At 43.8% G+C, this 25010-nt stretch overlaps 1 protein-coding gene across 3 annotated transcripts in view; it reads left to right on the top strand.

The window, feature by feature from the left end:
• The window catches only part of LOC130562513 (suppressor of tumorigenicity 7 protein homolog), a 49367-nt gene extending 25671 nt beyond the window's left edge, over positions 1-23696 (top strand). The window contains exons 10-16 of one of the 3 annotated variants that reach the window (XR_008963979.1): positions 8214-8328; positions 10531-10603; positions 10696-10798; positions 10871-11021; positions 18016-18108; positions 19944-20075; positions 20348-20458. Coding sequence is in view for 2 of the 3 variants with exons in the window: in XM_057347575.1 (XP_057203558.1) it covers positions 8214-8328; positions 10531-10603; positions 10696-10798; positions 10871-11021; positions 18016-18108; positions 20345-20487; positions 21186-21281 (774 nt within the window). In the remaining variant the exon portion in view is untranslated. Of the gene's footprint in view, positions 1-8213; positions 8329-10530; positions 10604-10695; positions 10799-10870; positions 11022-18015; positions 18109-19943; positions 20076-20344; positions 20488-21185 lie in introns of those variants that run through there. The other 2 variants (XM_057347576.1, XM_057347575.1) reach the window with 2 other exon arrangements.
• The last annotated feature ends 1314 nt before the right edge of the window (positions 23697-25010 follow it).

The raw sequence follows: 25010 nt of genomic DNA, 5'->3' as shown, positions 1-25010 counted from the left end.
TGGTAATCGCGGTTAACCGGGCACGTCTATCCAGGTGTTTTCTGCAATGTAAAAATTGTCAGTGGTATCCCCAGAATGTCTCTGTAAAGTTTCAGCTCAAAATACAACACATATCTTTCATTACAATATGTTGAACATGGCCATTTGTGGCTGCAATGGAAAACGCGCCATTTTTGTGTGTGTCTCTTTAAATGCAAATGAGCTTCTGCTCCCCTCCCCGTTGGCAAAATAGGAGGTTGAGCGCTTACACATGTGCTTTGGATGACATCAAGACAAGCAATATGGCGTAAAGCGCAATTACGTCTGTAATGCCCAGTCCAACCAAAACCATAAACTAACTGCAATAAAAGTCACCTTAATGCCTTGTTCATAAATACGAATTAAATGGAAAAGACAAAAACATAGATAGAACAACATATGCTGACCATTTGCTGTATGAAATGTTGGCCATTGATGATTAATCATGTGCATGCATATTACTAACAGACATAAACACGGATATAGGCAAAAACATTCAGAGTACTTGCATATGACGGACAGGTATGTAAAGATCAGCAACCAGGTGTTATTACGTTGTGAGTAGCAATTTCTGCGTAACCTCATTGTCTTACAAATGCACACTCAGTTTCTATCCGCTCTAAGTATTGTAGTACTCTAAGTACTTAGGACATACGAGAAAACACTGAACTCACCGAGAAAGACACTGCTATAACTTTATTTCGTTGTAATGAATAAGCTTTACAGAAATGATGTCGGTCACAAGTCTTCTGAACCGATGGGCGCGATGCGTTTTACCACTAACGTTACGACACAACACCTGTCTTTGGACCAATGTAAAGTCTCAGGTTTAGCCGCAAGCATGTAAACAACAGCCGCTAACATGTTTAACACATTATTAAAGAAAGGCGATTTAAAAACTATGTGTAATACTTCTTCCGGAAATGAAGCTTGATCGCGAACAGCTGGTACTGATCCACTCTTAAGAATCAATTTTTTGGCGAAACCCATGCTATACTGACCCGCGTTGACTCGTTGTGACCCTGGGAGCCGGAGATACATTCGGCGGAAGGCGACTGGCCGGAGCCTGGTCTCCCGGGTGTTCCCGACCAACGAGCCGGGGTCGCAGCACCTCCAGCCGCTGGGCCACCGGGTCCCGGAGCTTCGATTTTTCTACCTTTCCGGCTACCGGGAGCTCTAGCTCCCGACCTAGGGGTCGCATCGACTCGTGGTCAGCATCGTTTGAAAGCCCCGGCGGAGACCTTTCCAACGAGTCCTGGCTCGTTTCTCTAAGTCTTCCGGACCGGAGATACGGACCGGTGAATGTTGGTTTGTCGATCCGAAAAAAGTAAATTCTTCCCGAACGCCAAGTCATCATCGTCCCGCCCGGGACTTTTCGTTAATAACTCCGGCTTCCGAGGTCGCAGCAGGACGAACCCGGGCTCAGCGGAAAAGTCTCCTCCTGGCTCGACCTTTCACGACCCTGGGGGCCGGAGCTACCGGCCGCCAAACCCGCCGAATTCTCCGGCTCCCGGGTTGATGGAACAAAGACTTTTATGTTCCATTTTACATCCAACAACAGCACAACTTTGTTGTTTCTTGGACATTTTTGTCGCTGGCTACATCTGCTCTTGCCTACAAATGGCTGACAGCGTGTCTCTGGCGGAAGGTGGAACTACGCGCTCATAAGGCGGAGTCTGTGAGCGGTCATGGGCGGGGTGTAATCAATGTGACATCACATTGATAGGGGATTGCCAACAGCCTGTTTTGTGCCACTGTTGTGGTTTAAAAGAGATTACAAAAAGAAGAATAGATGGATTTGTATAATTACAGGGTGTTTCTGCATACACGCTGGCCACTCAATTTCTTTTAGAAAAACATTTAAAAGTGCATTTTCTGGGATAGCGGTCCTTTAAATGATTAATACTGTTTAACAAGCCCCCAATGCTAGTCGTTGTTTGGAATAAATAAAACATCATTCTCCCTAGTGTTTAAATGTAGTCCACTATAGTTAGCTTAACTAAACACAACTTAACTAAAATTCAGAATTAATCAGCAGTTAAATGGCTAGCACTATGAAATATTTCAATATTATACCACGGGGCTGCTGAATGCTTCAATCTGATTGGTTGACAAACGTTCTATGGGTATGTTAACTTTCAGTAAACGCACACCTATGAAGGTGTTCTAGGTCTAGTTTAAACAACAGAGGTTATAGTGTAGCCTACAGGCTATTCTATACACACTATTCTTCTAAAGCATGTTAAAAAATGATCAAGAGGCCCTAAACTTTTCACAGCTACTGGATGTGTAAAATGTGCTGTATACAGAGGTGGGTAGAGTAGCCAAAATCTTTACTCAAGTAAAAGTACAAGTAACTAGAGAAATTGTTACTCAAGTAAAAGTAAAAGTCACTATATTAAAAATGACTGAGTAAAAGTAAAAAAGTATGCAATGAAAAAACTACTCAAGTAGCTAGTTACTTAGTTACTTAGTATCTGATTATATAGGCCTAATACATTAAATTAATATTAACGGCAATATTTTAATATTACATTTTAATCAATATTTTTAATTATCATAAACAGATATCTTTGCCATATACTAGAGAGACTAAAGAATAGACAAACACAGAAGAGACAAGCATTTCTGTAAATTTCATCTAGTCCTGATGTCAATGTAGTTTACACAACTTATTTAGAATAATAGACCATGTCAAACTAAAGCATGAACTAAACTCAGAGCATTTCCTAAGATGATCTAGAACAGTCATTGTCAACTGGCGGACCACGGGCCAGATCCGGACCTTTGCTTTGTTTCATCCGGACCGCGAGAAATTAAAATTTTGACTCTATCAGTAGTTAAAATTGAGCCGCGCGTCTACACAATGGAGAATCACATCACGCATACTCTCAGGAACATTTATGTAATTGATCTTTTGTCGCTATATCCTGTGATATCTCTTATATGTTATTATCCCCCATTTTCTGTAAAATAGTCTTTATTTTATATATGCACAATTTAGAATCTTTTAGACTGTAAATCGTATTATATTGTATTGTCATTGTGTTGAATGTCTGTACTAGAAGCTTCCAACACCAAAGAAAATTCCTTGTGTGTGCAAGCACACTTGGCAATAAAGCTATTCTGATTCTGATTCTGATTCTGATATCTTTTAGCTATAAACGCGCTTCATTTGAACCCTTTCTGCTCCGCGTGCGCTGCTTTTCTCCCGCCAAAGACGCGCCGCATGAAGAGCAGCAGACACGTGCTTATTTTAACAACACTAGTGCAGACATGCAGAGCAGATAAATGGAGACACAACAGTAAACAAAATGCAGCAATATTAAAGTATTTGTTTCTGTCAGTCTGTGTTTGCTATATGTCTCCAACCTTTCAACCAGATTTGCAATATTTTATGAACCATAACATTTTTATCTAGCCTACATTTATCATTAGCATTATTGATCAGCATGTAAACATTTGTGTCCCTGTGAAAACCCAGGCTAAAGTCTCATAAACGAATGAATTATTAAATAATAAGCATCAAAGATTAATTTCAAGCATTAACTAAAATTTTAATCTTTGAAATGGCATTATTCAACAACAAGATATTGTTGTTATATTTTCACAGAATATTCTGTAGGATGATTTTATAGAATAGAATAGAATAGAATAGAATAGAATGAGCTTTATTGGCCAAGTATGTTTCCACATACAAGGAATTTGTTATAGTGACAGAAGCTCCACAGTGCAACAGAAAGACAGCAACAGGACAGAACACAGATGATAAAAAAATAATAATAATATACAATAATATAGAAATAGGCAATGTACAAAACAGCAAAAACACAATATACAATATAGACAATTATGTATGTACAGGTCTGATATGTGCAAATTTGGTGAATAAATAATGTAAAATAGAATTGTGTGTTCCGCGTTTAATGTCAAGTGTTCATAAAATGGATTGCCTGAGGGAAGAAACTGTTCCTGTGTCTGGTCGTTCTGGTGCTCAGTGCTCTGTAGCGTCGACCAGACGGTAACAGTTCAAAAGGGGAGTGTGCTGGGTGTGAGGGGTCCAGAGTGATTTTACCAGCCCTTTTGCTCATTCTGGATGAGTACAGTTCTTGGAGAGTGGGGATGGTTGTACCAATGATACGCTCAGCAGTCCAGACTACCCTCTGTAGTCTTCTGAGATCAGATTTGGTAGCTGAGCTGAACCAGACAGTTATAGAAGTGCAGAGGATGGATTCGATGATGGCAGAGTAGAACTGTTTCAGCAACTCCTGTGGCAGGTTGAACTTCCTCATTTGACGAAGGAAGTACAGCCTCTGCTGGGCCTTTTTAACAATAGACTCAATGTGAGTGTCCCACTTCAGATCCTGAGAAATTGTGGTGTCCAGGAATCTGAATGACTCCACTGCAGTCACAGTGCTGTTCATGATGGTGAGTTTGGGGAGAACAGGGGCTTTCTCCTGAAGTCCACGATCATCTCCACAGTTTTAAGCGTGTTAAGCTCCAGGTTGTTAAGACTGCACCAGACAGCCAGCTCCTTGACCACCTGTCTGTAAGCAGACTCGTCACCGTCCTGAATGAGGCTGATCAGTGTGCTGCCATCTGCAAACTTCAGGAGCTTGACAGAGGGGTCTTTAGATGTAGTGCAATCATTCGTGTAAAGGGAGAAGAGCAGCGGGGAGAGAACACAGCCCTGAGGAGCTCCAGTGCTGATGGTGCAGGTGTTGGATTTGAATTTACTAAGCTTTACTAACTGCTGCCTGTCTGTCAAGAAACTGTTGATCCACTGACAGACAGGGGTGGGGATGGAGAGCTGTGCCAGTTTATTCTGAAGGGTGTCCGTGATGATGGTGTTAAAAGTGGAGCTGAAGTCCACAAACAGGATCCTCGCATACGTCCCTGGTCTGTCCAGATGCTGAAGGATGAAGTGCAGTCCCATGTTGACAGCATCATCCACAGACCTGTTTGCTCTGTAGGCAAACTGCAGGGGGTCCAGTAAGGGACCAGTGATGTCCTTCAGATAGGCCAAAACCAGTCTTTCAAATGATTTCATGGCCACAGACGTTAGAGCCACAGGTCTGTAGTCATTAAGTCCAGTAATTTTGGGTTTCTTTGGGACTGGGATGATGGTTGAAGATCTGTGTGAAGGTCTGTTGAAGATCTGTGTGAAGATGGGGGCCAGCTGGTCAGAACATATTTTTAGGCAGGCTGGTGACACACCGTCTGGGCCTGGTGCTTTCCTTCTTTTGTTCTTTCTGAAGACCTGGTGCACATCTTCTTCAGTGATCTGAATTGTAGGTGTGGGGGAGAGGGGGGTTGCTGAAGGTGTGAATGGTTGTGTGGAGAGGTGTTCAGGGCAGGTGTGGGGTGTTTTTTCAAACCGGCAATAAAACTTGTTGAAGTCGTCAGCTAGTTGTTGGTTCTCTAAAGTGCTGGGGGATGGTGTCTTGTAACTGGTGATACCTTTCAGACCTTTCCACACTGAAGCAGGATCACTGGAAGAGAATTTGTTCATTAAGTTGTCAGAATAATTCCTCTTTGCCCCTCTGATCTCCTTTTCCAGTGTGAATTTGGCCTGTTTATACAAGACTTTGTCCCCTTTCCTGTAAGCATCTTCTTTGGCCTGACGGAGCTGTCTGAGTTTTACCGTGAACCATGGTTTGTCGTTGTTGTAAGTTAGATAAGACTTGGTAGGGATGCACATATCCTCACAGAAACTGATATATGAAGTTACAGTTTCTGTCAGCTCGTCCAGATCGGTGGAAACAGCTTCAAAAACAGTCTGATCAGTGAAAGAGAAACAGTCTTGTAAATCCTGCTCTGTTTCAATAGTCCATCTTTTAACAGTTCTTAATACAGGTTTTGCAGATTTAAGTTTCTGCCTGTAGGACGGGATAAGATTAACCAAACAGTGATCAGAGAGTCCTAAAGCTGCTCGTGGAACAGAGTGATATGCATCCTTTATTGCTGTGTAACAGTGATCCAATATATTACTGTCTCTGGTGGGACATGTGATGTGCTGTCTGTATTTTGGCAGTTCGTGGGAGAGATTTGCTTTATTAAAGTCCCCGAGAATAATTAAAACAGAGTCCGGGTGTTGATGTTCTGTGTCTGTGATCTGATCAGCGAGTTTCTGTAAAGCTGAGCTCACGTGCGCTTGCGGAGGAATGTAAGCACTCAAGAGAATGAACGAACAGAACTCCTGCGGCGAGTAGTACGGCTTGCAGTTAATGAAGAGTGTTTCTAGATCTGAACAGCACATCTTCTTTAACACGGTTACATCTGTACACCACCTCTCATTGATGTAAAAGCACGTCCCGCCACCGCGCGATTTTCCCGTTGATTCCGCATCGCGATCTGCTCTGATCAGCTGGAAGTTAGGAAGTTGTAACGCGCTGTCTGCAATGGCGCCATTCAGCCAGGTTTCCGTGAAACACAGAGCAGCAGAGTTAGAAAAGTCCTTGTTAAACCGGTAAAGCAGAAGGAGTTTGTCCGTTTTGTTGGGTAGAGAGCGGAGATTCGCCAGATGGATGCTAGGCAATGGCATTCGAAATCCGCGCTGTCTGAGCTTCACAAGCGTGCCGGCTCGCTTCCCCCGTCTGCGCGTCCTCCTGAAGCGTTTGACCAGAGCTACGGCTCCGCCGACAACAATGTCCAGCAAAACATCAGAAAACTCAAAAACCGGTAAAAGATTTTGTGGTGTGTTCTGCCGAATGTTCAGCAGGTCATCCCTGATAAAATGATCGTATTTGAGAAACAGACAACAGGAAAAACAAACAAAAACAGTACAAACACTGAAGAGCAAAGCACAGTAGCTGCCATCTGCGGCGCCATCTTGATTTTTATGTAGAAAACAGTAAAAAGACTCGCTGGGTTTTCACAAGCAGGATCACATTTTGTTCTAATTGGGAATTTAAAGATAGAAGTAGTTCTGGTATGAAAGGCATGGAAAGGCTAATTTAGTAAGTAACTTTGTTTTCTGTTTTTGATGAGAGCAATTTAATTCTTACATTAAATTTGTTGTTTGTAGCTTTTTTTCTTACAAATATTAATGATCAGACTTCTATTAAGAGGGCATTCCCCTAAAGCCACAGAGACTACAATACATACATACTGTGGATATCAAAATATAAAATAAATGGCCTGATAAAAGATCATAATCTTTTATATATATGTCCAAGTGGGCTAAATTGATTAAATATTTATTTTTTGTTATTTAAAAAAACATATTGTCTGGACCTCCGTTTGGAAGGAAGTATAAAGACTGGACCTCTTGGAACTTTAATTGAATACCCCTGATCTAGAACATCTGCAGTGCTCTCTTAAATGAAATACACATTTTTGAACAAAGTTCATGTTTTCTCGTGTTGTGTCACGTGTGTGTTGTGAAACGCTCTTACTTGTAAACAAACAGTAAACAGTGAACCACACGCCCATCAACAAGTTTTCTTCCTTCTGTTCTTCAAATGTATATTTCTGCAAGCCCACGTCTCTGTGTCTGACAGGTGACGCGCATGTTGCTGTGTCTGACGAACAGGTCGCGCGGGTGCGCGCATATGGCGGGCATTTATCATTGCTGGCAAACAATATGACACATTTGCAGTTTTGATTGTATAGATATAGATTAATATCCACTTCATCCAACGCTCTTTGTGTTCTGCGTGTTCTTAAGTTTCGCGCTACGAGGAGTGAGTAATCCTGCTTCAGATGATTCAGATCGTGCTGCGAACTGAACAAATCATTTGAACTGATTCATTAGCCTATTCAAATGGTTTTGCCCATTGTTCAATTAATGCTTTCAAAAGAATCGACTCAAAAGAATCGATCACTCGGGAATGCCCGTAAAAAGAGACGACAACCTTGAAATAAACAACGTGTTTTAAAAAGCATATTTTAAAATGAAGGAACGTCACGCAATGTAAGTTATGTAACGAAGTAAAAGTAGAGATTTTCTATTAGAAATTTACTCAAGTAAGAGTAAAAGTTCACACTTTTAATTTTACTTAAAAAGTACATATTTTCGTAAATGTTACTCAAGTAAATGTAACGAAGTAAATGTAGCGTGTTACTACCCACCTCTGGCTGTATATCAATTATGTTTATGGTGGCATTATAGCTGAAAACAGCTTGATGGAAATAATAAAAAGTGGTATATTTCTGCGTGTGGAATGTGATGGGATATGTGGTGTTTTCTGCAGTTAATGAAGGAGTTTCCTCTGCTCAGCATGTTTAATATTCACGAGAACCTGTTGGAGTCTCTTCTAGAGCTGCAGAACTACGCTGATGTACAGGCTGTGCTTGCCAAATATGACGGTACGAGCACAAACTCATTCCTGCATACACATCCACCGTCAGATGAGTCTCAATGACTTGGGACTTTTGGGGTTTCATTCCACATAGGGACCTGTTCACTACATTTTAATAAGCTAATAAACGACGACAGCACCAAATCGCATTTACGCTGCAAGCTGACATTTGTACTGTTTGCATTATTGCCACATTTTTGTCATATATTTTTCTTTACACACCTACATGGGCCATTCTCAAAATCAGAGTTGGAAACATCTTGAAAAAAAGAGTTTTTTATGTGTACAAATTGTATAATATCAAAGGTACACATTTCTAGTAATTGTGCAGTTAATGTTCTTATTGTAATTTCAGAAGGTTTTGGAAAATTCTTCTCCTCCCCACATTTTGTCACTACCGAAACACAATAATATATAAATGAATGAAAAGGATTATATTTACATATTAAGATTTTGTTTAAATCTACTTTTTCAATATATTTTTTGCTATTTTAAAAAAATGCTTCCACATGTAAATCAATAACATTTACAATTTTAACAATATTTCAAGTGTAATTTATGAGATTTGTTGTATTTTGAATCCAATCTTTCTGTGTAAAAGGCATAAAATTGATCATACCAATTTCAAAGTTAAGGATTCATTCGTTTATATATACATTGAACCAAACACTATCATGACATCTTAGTTGATAATTTAACATACTTTATTTTTGACAAATCATCCCATGATCCGGTCTTGACACACACATTTTCAGTAGTGATGGTAATGTTTTGGTAGTGATCACAATATTTAATTTGCCAGCTGAATCAGACTTTCAACATTTTATGTTAATACAAATAACTAACTATGTTGCACATATAGCAGACACGCATCTGACAGTAAATATCTAAAAGAAAACCTACAGCTCACATACTACTGTATATCACTACTATAACATACTAAAATACTAATGATTTGCATAACTGTACTGACTTTTGTTTATTTCCCCAAATAAAGGATTAAGTGTTTCTTTTTGTCACTACCGAAACTATTTTTGCCACTACCGAAACAATGATACCCAGTGATACGTTTTGCTCGTGACTGTTTTGGCAGTGACAATTTTTGAATACTTTTGAGCCTAGCTCAAAGATGCTAATCAGCACATGGTTTGCAAGCACAGTTCTGAACAGATGTACAAACATAAAAACTAAATTTTATGGAATAACACCCAAAAAAGTTTGATTAATTGCAGAAAAAAGATGTTTGTTAGAGACCTTCTATAAAGTTACACACAGATTTTCAGACTTTTTAACACATTTACTTCAAAATGATAAGACCGATCTACTCACCATGTAGCTATTAGAGAGAGGGACACAGTAATGATTCTTGATCCATAATGTAGGGGTGTGGCTAAAATCAGTCTCAGCCAATGGACTGAAACATACACTGTTTCGGTAGTGACAAAAATCCAGGACACATTTTTTTTACATAAAGTTTAATAATTTAAAAATAAAATATTAATAAAATATTTTTTGAACTTTTTTAAAAACATCAAAAATATATTTTTAAAAACAACAACGGAAAAAAATGCCAAAAATGTTTTAAAGTAATTTTCATAAGTTGAAATTTAGGGGTTTGGGTTCGGGACACCCATCTCCCAATTGAAAGTACCCAATAAATGAGCTTACTGATATTATAAATATTATCGTGGGTTTCGAAAGATGATAGAAGGATCTTAGTAAATAATTTAGATTTGAATACTTTTTTATGTGGGACAGCAGTTTGCATTAGTTTGCATCTGTAGAGTGGTCCACATACAGATTTTCTTTTTAACACATGTGTCGTATTACAGTTTACGCACGTCTATTTCATTTGTGAATGTTTAAAAATATATCAGTGTCAGATTACTTGATTATTTATATTATTGATAGTTATGGACCTAATTGTAACATACTTGTAAGCTATTTGGCAAATGTAGTGAGCTAAGCTAACAGTTTCTCTGGATGAAATTAAACTTCAGCACCGGTGAATCATTTAAACACCTCTGATTGGCAGGTATATTCATACGCTGAACTGTGATTGGTTGTAGCAGATCAAAATGTAATGCTGTAATCGTGATTCTTTCAGTTTTCAGATCGCGACTGTCGTAGTTAGTTTTAATTATGCAGTGGCATATGTTGAATACCTGAATGAGTTTTGATTGTTTTTCTTTGTGTGTTTTTTTCACAGACATCAGTTTGCCAAAGTCTGCAACCATCTGCTACACAGCGGCTCTTCTAAAAGCCAGAGCAGTATCTGACAAGTGTGTTACTTTCCTCTCTGTACTCAAATGGATACGCTTTATATTTTGCTGTGAAGTACATACAAATATATTCATTGAGCTTAATTCTGTAGGTTTTCACCAGAAGCAGCATCCAGACGAGGTTTAAGCACAGCAGAAATGAACGCAGTAGAAGCCATACACAGAGCGGTGGAGTTCAATCCACATGTACCTAAAGTGAGACAAACACCTGTCAATCATCACAGTACATGTTTTATATGCTGACATATGATCTCTGTCTTTCTGCAGTACCTCTTAGAGATGAAGAGTTTGATACTTCCACCGGAGCACATACTGAAGCGAGGTGACAGTGAGGCTATAGCATATGCTTTCTTCCACCTGCAGCACTGGAAGAGAGTGGAGGGAGCACTGAACCTCCTCCACTGCACCTGGGAGGGAAGTGAGTGAGAGTTTTCACGAATTTACTCTTTTATCATTCAATCACACACTCGCACAATCACATAAGCTGACTCAAAATACACCCCGACTTGAGTCCCAGGGGCTGGTGGAGGGGTGGGGGTCTTTCTGTGTGGTTTGTGTGTTCGCGTTGTGTTAAAGTGAATTCAAGTACTTTTCAGCTGTAGTAAACGATAGACCCACGTTGCATGTACTGTTGAATGTTTTCAGTCTGTTATCTGCTGGACACTTTCCTTATTTATATTTCATAGATCATCTCTGAGTATATTACTCGGAAACAAATCTCAGAAAAAAAGTAAAACTGCAGTTAGAAACTAAGTAGAAGTCTAAACCTTCTGTCCTCATTCTGCTAGATCTATCTGCAGTCTTCGACACGGTAAACAACCAGATCGTCCTAGCAACTCCACCCTACTGATTCAAATCCTCTCAGATAGATCATTCAGGGTGTCTTGATGGGGTGAGTTGTCCAGAGCTCACAACGTCTCTGGGGTTCCTCAGGGATCAATGCTTGGACCACTCCTGTTCTCCATCTACACAACATCCTTAGGCCCTTTTCTACAGGCACATGGCTTCTCGTATCACTGATATGATGACAACATCCAGATTTTCTTCTGGATCTCTGTTGGCATACTTTCGCTTCTTTCTACACACCGACTAGGGGTCTAAATCGTACAGTTCATCACGATACAATGCAATATCGATTTTCTCCACCAGCGATGCGATATTTGCTTATACCTCTGAGATTCTTGCGATACAATTCGGTTCATTTAATCGATATTTTGATATTACTTGCCTAGTTTACACAAGCAGTTACATTTTTTATAACTCACGAATGCAACACAAATTTGTAAGATGAACGTTTAATTAAACTCTTTGAAAACTGCACACTCTCTGTCCCAAGTGGGACATTTGCAACAATAAACTACAGTGTTTCCGCTAGGAATTTATGGAACTGTGGCGTTGGATGCCAGTTAACATATTCATGATGTCATCGCGTAGTTTTGTGTGTTGCAACTTCAGACCTGTTTTGCTTCTACTTTCTGAACATGTTTAATACAACATATTGTATACAAACGCTGCAGAGGCCACTACCTACGGTAGGGAGGAATAGTGGAGACACCACATGGTCTCACCATCAGGGGAGAACTCATGGGAGGAATGTGTGGACTGCAGGAGTTAACCGCAAGGTGGGAGTCCACCTGGGGAGGTCATGGGTTGCCAAGGTGGGAACCATTCATGAGGATACATCAGACGGAACAGCCCACGGAGGGGGGGGTTACCACGTCTGGAGCACTAGGTCGGGTTAGAGCTATGTGGGAGATAACTCAACTGTACCCCGGCCTAAGGGGGCAGGGCTGCTCTGCCCAGCCTGTCCCCTGGAAGGGTGCTAGTGATGGATGGAATGCCTGTTCTTTACCCGAGGGGAATGAAGTGAGGCGGGATCGCCACTGCTGGGCGCAAGATAACGTGAGAATCCCGGCCCCAAGTTCTAGGCAATCTGTGGACATGGAGGGTGCTTGCAGATCCCCTACCCTCTTGGAGGTGAGCGCCATGCGGAAAACCGTATTTATCAGGACTGAGAAAGAGTGGCAATCCCGAGAGGCTCGAAGGGATCGCAAGGTCGCAAGGAGGCACCTAGGTCGCAAGAGGGTACGGAGCGCGGAAGGTGGTCACGCTCTCGCGCCCCTTAGGAACCTAATGACCAGGCCATGCTGTCCCAGAGGCTACCCAGCACTTGGGTCATGATGAGCGGCCGAAGCGGCTACATACATTCCCAGTGTGGAGGGGGAGAGGTTACTTCCCAGTCTCTTTTGAGGACGGGACAGCTCGTACCCGACCGAGCAACTCCGCGGGTCTTCTCACCGAGAAGAGCACCAGGACGAGAAGAGGCGCCACCTATGGGCGTATAGCCGCCCAGTGGCCGAAGCCCTAGCCTGAGTGATGTCCCAACCAGACCGGGGGTGGGTCACTCAGGATCTCCTCGTCCCGTCCAGACATGGAGTCCAGGTTCTGCCTGGGATGCCGTAACGTGCCCCTTCCCCTGGGGAAGCAGTTCGCCAGGGGGAGCGGCCAGGGGGGAGTCGTTGTCAGAGCCTTAGCTCCGAGAACCAAGTCCTGGTTAGGCCAAGGGGCGTAACTAGTACCACTTCATGCTCACTGGGGGGAAGCGTACTTCCGCTTGTCCCGCAGCCAGCTGTGCGCAAGGGCATCCATGCCAAGGGTTACCTCGGACAGGGAGTACCAAAGCGGACAATGGGTGGAGTCCGGGGAGGCAACAGGACCACGTGTGCCTGGCCGAACCTCTCCCAAATGAGCTGGCTGCGCGGGGATGGAGTCGCCACTCCCCACAAGGCGTCAACTGACGAGAGAGCGCATCGGCCGCCTGGGATGTGTGTGGCTCGCAGGGAACTGATCACCTGCTGACTCCAGAGGAGGAGGCGTCGGGCGAGTCATGTTTAGCTGCCGTGAGTGAACCCAATGATATACGCCACAGCAGCTGTGCTGTCCGACCGGACCAGCACGTGCCTGCCCTGCACGAGAGGTAGTAGCCTCCTCAATGCAAGTAGCACAACCAACAACTCTAGGCAGTTGAATGCCAACGCAGGCGGGGGCCCGTCCACCGCCCCGAGCTTGCCCGTTTGCACACGGCACCCCAACCACAAGAAGGTCAAGGAGACCAGGGGGTTAGTGTGTGTTGGCAGAAGCGTGTGACCAAACGCCTGCTGCCGGTGTGCCACGCTCTCCAAGGAACTTGACTCTGTAGCCAGTGTTGGAGCGGTCATATGTGCATCGACCCGAGGGGGACCACCCCCGCCGAGGATGCCATGTATCCCAGGAGCCTCTGAAATTGTTTCTGGGGGACCGCTGACTGTCTGAAAGCTTCAGGCAGTTCAACACTGATCGGGTGCGCTCTGTAGTCAGTCGCACTGCCTCTGGGAGGCCGCGTGGGAGCGGGCTTCCTCGTCGCGGGTCTCGCGCCCCCCGCGGGGGGTGAGCAGGGCCGCTCATGAGGACAGAGTCGAGTTCCCTACCGAGAAAGAGGATGCTCTGCACCAGGGAGAGCTTGCTCTTCTCAGTTGACCTGTAGCCCCACCGATCTAGGTGCCAGAGCACCAGGTCCCTGTGTGTACACAACAGATCTCGAGAATGCCAAACTGAGCCAGTCATCGAGATAGTATAGTACCCGCACACCTCCTTCCCTAAGGGGAAGGAGGACGGCTTCCACGACCTTCGTAAAGACTCGTGGAGACAGGGACAGACCGAAGGGGAGGACCCTGTACTGATATGCCCGTCCCTCGAACACGAACCGTCGGACGGCCGATGTCGAGGGAGGATCGAGACATGAAGTACGCGTCCTTCAGGTCGAATGCCATAAACCAGTCCTGACACCTGACGGATGTCAGGATGCGCTTCTGCGTGATCAACCTGAAAGGCAGCTACTGTGTAGGTGCCTGTTCAGAACACACAGACCCAAGATAGGGCGCAACCCCCGCCTTTCTTTGGGACAATGAAGTACAGGCTGTAAAACCCGCCAAACATCTCGGCTGGTGAGACGGGCTCTATCACTCCCTTCACCAGAAGGGTGGCGGCCTTAGCCCGAAGCGTGAGGCAACTGGATCGCGTAGCCGAGACGGATCGTCTTCCCTAGCCAGCCTGACAGTCTGGGAAGCCGGACAGGCTCCCAGAAATGAGACGGGACTAAAGGTACGATCTTTTTCATCGTCCCTCCGGGGGGTGGTTCGATGGCTAGCAGTATGGATTCCTTGCCGGGGGAGGTCCCCCGGGGAGGAGATCGGCTCTGCTGTTTTTCCTGCCTGGCGACTGCGCAGCTCAACGCACTGTCTGACTGAGAGTGCTGAGGGCTGGTGTTTATAGACGACATTGCGCTTTGCCGTTCACCGTCGTGCAGAGGGTGGGAGCGGCTGTGATAACCCAGAGAGAGAGGAAACTCTCCTTAGAGAGTAAGTGGGCACTAGCCCCCCGGAGGGGGCCAGCAGATGGAGAGACGGGGCAGGATCCGTCCCTATCCGACTACCCAGCGATGTGGCTGGGGTCGGGCCCAATGGTAGCCTCGATCCCTCTGAGGTCTTCCCATGAGGGCCGCTTCGCCGCGGCCTGATGGGGCGATGGTCTCCTCTTCGCTGTCGCCTCCAGGGGGGGCCGCCTGAGTGGGGGGCGCCAGAGCTGGAGGGCGTCGAAGAGGACCAGGGCTGCCGAGAAGCAGACATTGCACGGGACTCGACGGCCAAGGCGGCCGAGTCGCGGCACGAAGGACTGCTTCTTTACTGTCGAGGACCCTCCGGGGGAGGCCGCATGCGAGTCTCGTGCCCCCCCGACGGGCGGGGGGGTGAGCGGGGCCGCCGTGACTCGACAGTAACACCAACCAGCCCCCCCCCCTTGCGAGACGGGTGCGTCGAGAAAGCGGCCCTTCTCAGCGTTACTCATCTGTGCAAGGATCGGCCAGAGGAGTTTCTCATGGACCACAGGTGTGGACATCGTCCGACACAGGGCCCGCGTGGTCACCTTGGTCGCCCGTAGAGCGAGGTCGGTGGCGGCGCGGAGTTCCTGCATACGTGCTGGGTCGGTTTTACCCTCGTGGAGCTCTCTCAATGCCCTGGCCTGGCAGGAGCCATAGCGTGGAGAGTGGAGGCAGCTTGGTCTGCCGCAATGTAAGCTCTCGACACCAGAGATGCCGAGATGCCACATGCCTTGGACGGGAGTCTAGGTCGCCCCCCCCCAAGGGCCGCCGCCTACGGGCACGAGCACCGCGGCGGCATACTCCACCTGGGGGACAACAACGTATCCTCCAGCTGTCTCAACCTCGAGGGAAGAGAGGGTGACTGAACTTTGTTTGACGTAAAACGTGCTGGAAAGGGGCGTTCCAGGTCTTACCAAGTTCCTCATGCACTTCCGGTAAACACGGCACTGGGGGCGGGCGCGGCTCGGAGCCGCGCTCAAACCCGAGGCGCCATGTAACCAGCTGCGAGCGCCGGGAAAGGCAGTGCGGGCACTGCAACCCAACACTCACGGCGGCCCGGGAAAGCATGGCTGACATCTCGACGTCCGCTTCTTCCTGGGCTCGACCCCCCGAGGGAGGGAGCCCGTGGAATCGTCAGATGGCAGTATGTCACCCCCCGATGCTGCAAGAGACCTCTCATCATCACGCATCGTGTCCGAATACGTGATTGAGGAATAAGACGGCGGACCGTCTCCTGTGGAACGGTCAGACGAGGGAGACGAGGTGTGAACGGTCCGTGAGCCCGTGGCTGGCGGATTATCGCTCACAGTAATCCTCATATCACCCTCGCTGCTTGCCGTAGCGGACGGCAGGGCCGTAGTCCTGCCGCCACAGAACGGGGAGCAAACGAGGTGGTGGCTGAGTCCTGCGGGAACACAGCCACCTGTGACGCAATGTCTGAATCGTCACCGCCCGCAGTGAACTGGAAGCAGGCATTGTGTCCGTCCCCCTCCTCGATGAGTGTGTTGCACCCATGAGAACAGCGGGACAAGCCACGCTGGAGAAATTTGCTCTTTTAGAAAAGGAAATTGCTCGAACACCTCCGGAACTGCCGAGACGCCCAGGAGAGAGTCACTGCAGGAAGGGACCGTCCGCTGTCCACGTCGTAGATTCCAGCAGAAAGAATGATCACCAGATCGTAGAGAAGCTCATCAGATGCGTAGGCTCTGAAGAACAAAAGGTGACTGAATGAATGAATGAAGGCCCTCTTATACCCGGACATCCGGGGAGGAGCCCGGCATGCAAATTTCATTCGCCAATTTTCATTGGCCTTTTCTAAATACTCAGAAGATGATAGGTTCTCAAGACAAACCCCATTCTGTCGGTTCGACACAACGTCGAGAGACCGACAGAAAGGGAACTAGCATTTTTGGCTAACGTTAAAGGTTGTAGGCTTTACATCTAGTGACTTTTGCTTCTCCCTTCGCAGAGTAGTAAGTTAGACGCTGAGAGAGAGAGGCGATCCCTCCTCCGGGAAAGCGAGACCTTGCCCTTGCAGGGCAGTTGTACTGTCGACAATTTCCCACTGAATGAAAGTTAAGGTTTATCCAAAAGTCACTAAGTTTGTCTGTATGCGCCTCTACTCAACAAAAGTCACTAAAACTAGTGAAAGGGTTGCTAACTTAGCAACACTGGCGAGACAAATTAGGAATGAGTGCGTCACCGAGCAGCTGCAGCCGTGGTGGGGAGGATTTTTGGTGTGACGGCGCTCCACGGCAAAATGAATATAGTGAAAAAGCTGAACTAACAAAAACACACTTATACAGACGTTACGTGAGGAATGGAGACGTGGAGAGTGTCAAAATAAAGGTACCTCACATGGATATTTGACGTGTGGCATCGATGCATCGTATCGTTAGAAATGTAATCCATATGGATGTATTGTTACACCCCTAACACCTACACCACATGCTTAACCCTGTGATCAGCGAATAACCAGAGCCTTGTAGCTCTTACACAGAAGAGCTGAAAAATGACTCTCCCGCTCATTCTTCTACCTACCAATGATCATCCAAATGCAGCCCTGTCAGCTGCATCGTTCACAATATTCAAAGTACCATGAAAACCGGAAAACAGGAACACGCTCGCTTGAATAAAGAAAACTCTCTCAACAGATTCTGGGTAGCACTGTTGAAACCTGAAAGCTTGATATAGTCTGCTATTAACCCCTTATCTTTTATTCACTCTTGTAACTATTGTAAAACTGGTGACAACAAATGTGTTTGACAAACCTTTCTTTAGCATTCATGAGCTTTTCAGAGGGATAATTAGAGAAATGTGACCAGAAATACTGACTGCACACATCAGAACCAAACGGTTCGTAAATACTGTAGAAGAATTGCTTTCCAGTACGGCGGCTGTTATTTATTGCCAGTATTTGTTATTTTCATGACAATGTGAGCCAGCGATATAAATGAATCTCACAGCTTTAAAATAAACATGTTCTGTGATGTTTCAGCTTTCAGAATGATTCCATATCCTCTGGAGAAAGGTCATCTGTTTTATCCATATCCAGTGTGCACAGAGACGGCGGACAGAGAACTGCTACCAAGTAAGAGATTTTCCTCAACATTACGCTTTATCTGAAAACTCCTCATGTGTAAAAGGACAGCGCTCAACATCTCTTTTAATCCAAAAGTCAAATTAGCGTCTTCATTTGAGAGCTACACTTCGTCTTTGTTTGGCCTGTTTCTTCTGTTCAGTGACAGTCCAGCGACCAGTCGCACGAATCTGTCTTAAAATAGTCTTACAAGTTAGTCGTCTAAATGTCTTCTGTCAAGACAAAATCTTTAGATTGCTTTTATCTTAGATTTAATATGAAAAAGCAAAGCTGTGTCAAAATTTGTCCCCTATCTCCTATATAGGACACTATATCAGGTTTTGTAGTGTTATCCAAATTCTGAGTGAACAACTCATTCTCTACATTCGTCCACTACTTTTTACCCACAATGCACTCTGATTTTGAGTGTACATCACTCGTTCAGTCACTATGTTAAATTAAATTCAGTTGTCATTTCACCGTTTAGTGCTTAATCCTGTTCTGTAGACACAAACTTCACGAATTTACTGGAGTGACAACCGCATTCTGGCCACGTACACACTGCAGTTTCGGGAGTGACAACCCCATTTCGTGAGTTCACTAAGCGATTGTTCCATGTGTGTCAGGAGCGGGAGTTGTAACTATAGCAATGCGTTGACCGCAGCAGTAAGAAAACATAATCCCAAGAGTTTCATCTGTTTGGTGTGTTGTTTTCCGCTAAAGATTGGTTATGTTCCACATTTTGCCCTGTTGAAAAACCAGCATATGCTGGTTAGGTATGTCTTGAAGCAAGGTAGCTGATTTGAGCTGGTTTAAGCTGGTCATGAGCTAGCTGCTTAGGACCAGCACATGACCAGTTTAAACCAGCTACTGTGCTTCAAGACATACCTAAGCAGCATATGCTGGTTTTTCAACAGGGTGAGCTAAAGTAGCGTTTTCACAGAGCGCTCTCGCAGTGTTGCCACATTCTCTTCCATTATAACCCTTTTTTGTTTGGTTATTGTTCATGTTATCGTTACTCTGGCACAAAGTATCGATTCTTTTTCAAATACAAAAGATCTAAATTCATACCTACACTGTGCTTACCAGAACGGCACTACCCACATATTTCTTGTGGTGACGCTCCCAGATTACGGATGGTCAGATGAACGGAAATTGTAATCACAGCGGGGAAGAAATACGAGCATAATGGCGGACCAACAACAAATTAGAGATGTGCCAGCGTCTTTTAAATCAAAAGTTTGGGCGCACTTTGGATTTCGTAGTGAATGTAAATAAATAGACGTGGTTAACTCGGCGCTCTGCAAGTTGGGAATACTCTTTTGACCTTCTTTCAGTCTGTAGTTTCGTGATTCGCTCCAGTCCGGCGCTTTCTCTCTCACCCGCCAGTGCTCGTGCAGAACACACTAAAAATGCTCATCTAATAGATCCTTTTTTCCCTTCATTTACAGATGTCGTGATGTATTGTTATAGAATTGCCAAGCGATAAATCGATTATCGCAGAATCGGCGCATTGTGATATCATCGGTATGGTGAGCCCTGTATCGCGTATCGAATCGTATCGGGAGGTACCCTGCGATTCCCACCCCTACTACCTGTCATTTTCAGGAGTTCATTCGGTGCCCAAATTAGATGCAGTACGTGGCCTCTACTGCGGAAAAATGCGACCGCATACACGCTGCAAAGTGACAGCCGCATTTATATGCAGGAGTGAATTCACTAAATGTGTACGGAACAGGTAGTCCCTCCCGCATATGTGATGATTGACACACTGGTAACCATAGCGACGTTCTAAGTCTCGCTGCTGTGAATAAGAACATAACCATTTTGTGTCTGCTATTTTTCAGCTGAAGTCTCGTTTTGTCCGTCAATGTAAAGTAAATTACTGCTGACAGATGCGCTGTCTTCAGCATATAAAGCTCGGCACTTCAGGAGTTAATAAAGTGGTCAGTCGCTGAGAAACCAAAAAGTTAAGTTAGGTGAGTGTTCTGTGTTTGCTTGGAGGACTCTTGAAAAAGATTTTTCTCTGCCAAACTCCAAGATGTAAACTCTTCTTTTAAGAGTTAAAAGCATGTGAAGCCTGTGATGGATGTTGAATTCACAGAACTGAAAGACCAAATAAAGCCACGGTGTGTTTGTGTAGTAATGTTGTTTTTTGCTTCATTGTTTGGTTTGAGGATCAGCCATCATTTCACTTCTTAATCTGTGGAGATGCTGCATGAAGTTTGCGTGTGTTTTTGCGTGTAAGCAGTGTTCCACGAGGTGTCGGTGTATCCCAAGAAGGAGTTGCCGTTCTTCATTCTGTTTACGGCCGGTCTCTGCTCCTTCACAGCGATGCTGGCGCTCCTCACGCATCAGTTCCCAGAGCTCATGGGGGTTTTTGCTAAAGCGGTAAGTTAGCAGATATATCTTTCACGTGGTTTGGAACAGGAGAACGACAGCAGCGTTCAGGGTCCCATCATCTTATGCGTGTTGTGGATCACAGCTCGAGTTCATCACTGTATAGAAGAGCAGAAGCAATAGCGTCATTGCTTTAAATGGACATTCAAAAAACCCTTGGCTCTGTACACTGCAGTAGGCTTTGTGAGACATGTTTTACTGCGCTTATGCTTTTTGTTGTCCTAATGCTGACCCAATTGTTTCCATTGGTTACCCAACTTTGGATAAAAGCGTCTGCTAAATGAATAAATGTACATGTACATTCATGCTTACTCATTCTTACATGATGCGTGTTCCACATTTCAGAGTAACACTAATGAAACTAAGCTGATAAGTGACATGAACAACAGCACTTCACACAGTTCACGTCATCATTCAGTTCGTTTCTTTCATGACACAACTCCCGCATGATTCAAATACCATGTTGTTTAAATGGGAGCATTCTTAATGATTAGTAAAGATGTTATTTTAATCCCAACCAAATTCATGATTTATGATGCAGCAGAAACGGACTACTGAATATTACACGTGAATGGTGTTACGAGTGTTCATTAGACTTTCTCTACACCAGTCTTAACTGTTCATGTTTCTCCGTATATGTGAAGTACATTTGAACACAACTCTTCATTTGTTCTTTTATTCCACCGCAGTTCCTCAGCACCTTGTTTGCACCTCTGAACTTCATCATGGAGAAGGTTGAAAGTCTTCTGCCCTCCAGTCTGTGGCACCAGCTTACACGGATCTGATCTGATGTCATCTGATGTCATGGACATGAATCGAGGACATTCTGACTGAGGTGCCAAGATCTTCAGAAGTGCCCATAGCCAGCAAACCAGACAAACACAATGAACCCGGAAATGACGGGAATTCATGCCCCCATCTAATGTACAATGTTTTTGTTTCCAGATTTTAAAGGCCTTCAGTGTGTGTGTGTGTGTGTGTGTGTGTGTGTGTATGTATATATATATTTATATATATGAATATATATACATATATATATATATATAATAAAACAATTTCTGTACTGCTGCAAAACACTTGTCAGACACTCAGATTCTCTTCTGCTTTGTTGATCTTTGTGCTTGTTTCAAAGGATTTAAACGCACTAGGGATGTAATAATATCAAAATCTCACTGTATGATAATACCTCGGTATAAACTCCACTGTACAATATTTATTGCAATATTTAAAATGACAAATGATGAGTTGGAAACGAGCCGTAAGCATCCACTTTTCTTGGTCGTCTAACTGTTGCTTAGAGGTATGAGTTATGTATGAGATGGGTCAAATGACCTAAAATACCTTTATAAAATAAAATAATTGCATCAGATGGACCTTGCTAAAGGTGACATCTATTATTTTTTCCAACATTCTCTCTGTTAGGCCCGGAAGACCTATCGTTTCATACAGTCATGTGACCACCATAATATTGAGACAACGTTGCTATTGCAATAACACGATATCCATAATATTGTTACATCCCTAAAAAGAACACGCACTACAATGTTACCAATTGTAACTAAACCCTGCAGAAATCCTGAGAGCACTGAGTAATGGCTTTATCCAGAAAGGTCACAAAAGCACTTTGATTTGCATCAAGGAGCGATTGGGGCTAGTAGTCACACAGGGGGTTTTGGTGAATGTGATTTCTCTAGCAATGGTTTGGTGTGATGGGTTTAAACACCCAGATGATAACTCGTAGTATGGCTGTGGAATATTGCACTATTATGTTCTTGAATTAGTTGTTGTACAAACGGTTCACACAGTGCCATCATACACTTCTGTAATGGTGGCTTGGCAATGTTTGTAATATGCTTATATATGTTGACACTGGTGTTTATATGTTGTAATTCATTGATTGTATTTTTGCCGTTTTATACAACTTATTAGGTCATTTATTTCATGGTTGTTGCAAAGATGCAACAGCCAATAATACACTTTACATTTGTTCAAATGCAAAAGAGTTGTATATACTACCTTGTGCAATGTTCACTTCAAAGCCAAAAGTGTGACAACTAGCCCCCGTCTCCTCCAGTGCTAAAGACCTGAATGTTGTCAGATATTTGATTCATCAGAGCTTTTGTGCGTGTCATTTTTCCCAACACAAAGTCCTTGAGAAACACAGGTCTGTTCCACATTTCAAACAGACATCCTGGTCATTTACATTCATGCTACATTGATTTGTTAAGCAGACACTTGTTTCCAAAGCAGGGAACAATACTACGTAAGGGAGAAACAATATTTGAAGTATACAACGACGCGTTTAAAATGCAAGCAAGATTAGTACACGGACTGGAAAATGCAGAACAACGAGAGGTTTTTATAAATGAGGTGTAGGAAGTGTGGATCGGGCCAACGCTTGCAGGTCGTCGCAGAGTTGTTTCTGGAAAAGTGTGCTAAATGTTGGCGGCTTCTTCCAGAAATGAAAGGGAAAAGAGAAGGTGAAAGTGTGGGAAGAGACTTGTGCCATCTGGACACCGCTCGTTCTCCGGCCATGGGTGACAGAAAGGAAGACATTTTCAGGACGGTAAGATGCAGAAGGCAGCAGGAGGGTTGTGATGAAAGCATAGAAGAAGTGCGCTCCTGTAAGATCTCGACTAGAGTGATGGAGGGGCTTGAAGAAGCAGTCAGTCGGTGACGAGTAAAGCCTCGTGCCTCTATGAGCCGCGGTAAGATGCTAGGAAGGGTTGAGTTGGCACGAGGATGAGCATCTAGCTGTAGGTGTGTGTGTGGTTCAGCCGTAAACACGGTTAGGCATTTAACTGGAGAAGTAGTTGGTCACCAAATGTGTAACAAATAGTTATTTCGTTCAGATTCGCTTAGTAGAACTAATATTGGGTGTTGTAATCCCAGCACAGTTGATTCGCCCAATAGGACACATCCTACACTTTATACGTGACGGGAGCAGCAGTCAAGAATAGTTTTGGTCTGAGGCTTCACTGGGTTTGTCAGGTAGGCATCCTCTGGGTTTTGGTGATGTATGACTATAAAATACATACATATTTGTTTAATTATAAATAAGGTCTTCATCTTATTACAAACCGAGAACGTTCCTCCACTCATCAGTAACTATCATGTTCTGTTCTTAATTTGCACTTTACCTTTCCAACCTTACTTCACTTAGTTTTTCTTGTATGTCTTTTGTTAATAAACTCTATTTTCATAAATCTGTGTCTTCCTTGTGTTGATAATACAGTAAGAGAGTTGTGCTAAATATGTTTTCTTTACATATAATTATGTATTACAATGATATTTTTCCACATTTGTGACCCTGGACAACAAAACCAGTCTTGTGGGTCAATTTTTCGAAATTGAGATTTTTACATAATCTGAAAGATGAATAAGTCAACTTTCTATAGATATATGAGTGGTTAGAATAGGACAATATCTGGTGCGTGACATCCCGGTTCAGCTCTGTTGCGTGGATTAAGGTCAAAACAAATGTTTTGTAGACATTTTTACCGGCTATTATGGCAACCTGTAACTGCACACATTAAGCTTGTACCTTTGGGTTCCATAATAAATATGAACTTGCCAGTCAAACCAGCACACTTGTCTCACTCGCAATACTGTTAGCCAGAAGTCTAAACACAAACAGCTCAAAGATGGCGGCGCCCACATTTGCACCAAAAATAAGGTGGTTAAGCAGCATGAAGAGGAAAACAAACCAGTAGGCTATCAATGTTTATTAATTGTTAGGTTTTAGTTCCCCAGAAACTATAAATATAGCCTATTGTATGCAACACCACATAGAGAAGGGGACCAACATTCTTTGTCATGTTGTTTGTTGGGTTATAAACAGACCCTACACATTTTGGTCCATATAGTTCCTATACCTTATTTGGTTGTAACAGGTGTGTCTTATTGTGCACTACATAAAGACGTGTCTTCCCTGAAATAAATGAGTTCTAAAGCTTGATGCCTCTCTGTGTCTTTTTTTAATTTTACACCTTTATTTAACCAGGTAAGTCAATTGAGAACCAGTTCTCACTTACAATGACGGCCTGACCAAGAAGAAGCATAAGAAGCAGCAGGTTCAGTAATTACACAAATATAAACAATTATGAACAAAGTCACAAACAGTGAAGAAACAAACAATCGATTTACTAAAAACAAGCACAATGATCTTGAACAAATGACAAAATTAGGCTTTTAAAAGCTGCAAATGAAACAAATGAACGGAGGTTTAAGGTCTGCTGCAAATGACTCCAGTCATTAGCAGCAGCAAACTGAAATGAGTGACGACCAAATGAAGTACGGCCTTTAGGTATGACAAGACTGACCACTGACCAGAATACCACTGGAGCGCAAATTATGAACTGGTTGGTTTTGGTTTTGTGCTCCCAGATCTGCAGAAGAATTCTCTCACAACATCCAACCTATTTCTGATTTGATTTCACTGCTGATCCAAAACACAGAAAGAAACTTAGTGTTCGAAAGGAACCTGAAGTTTTACATTAATGTTGTTAAACTTT

Source organism: Triplophysa rosa, linkage group LG12 (assembly GCF_024868665.1).
Source record: "Triplophysa rosa linkage group LG12, Trosa_1v2, whole genome shotgun sequence".
NCBI lineage: Eukaryota > Metazoa > Chordata > Actinopteri > Cypriniformes > Nemacheilidae > Triplophysa > Triplophysa rosa.
Note: the sequence above shows the minus strand (reverse complement) of the source record. Positions and strands in the feature narration are given on the sequence as shown.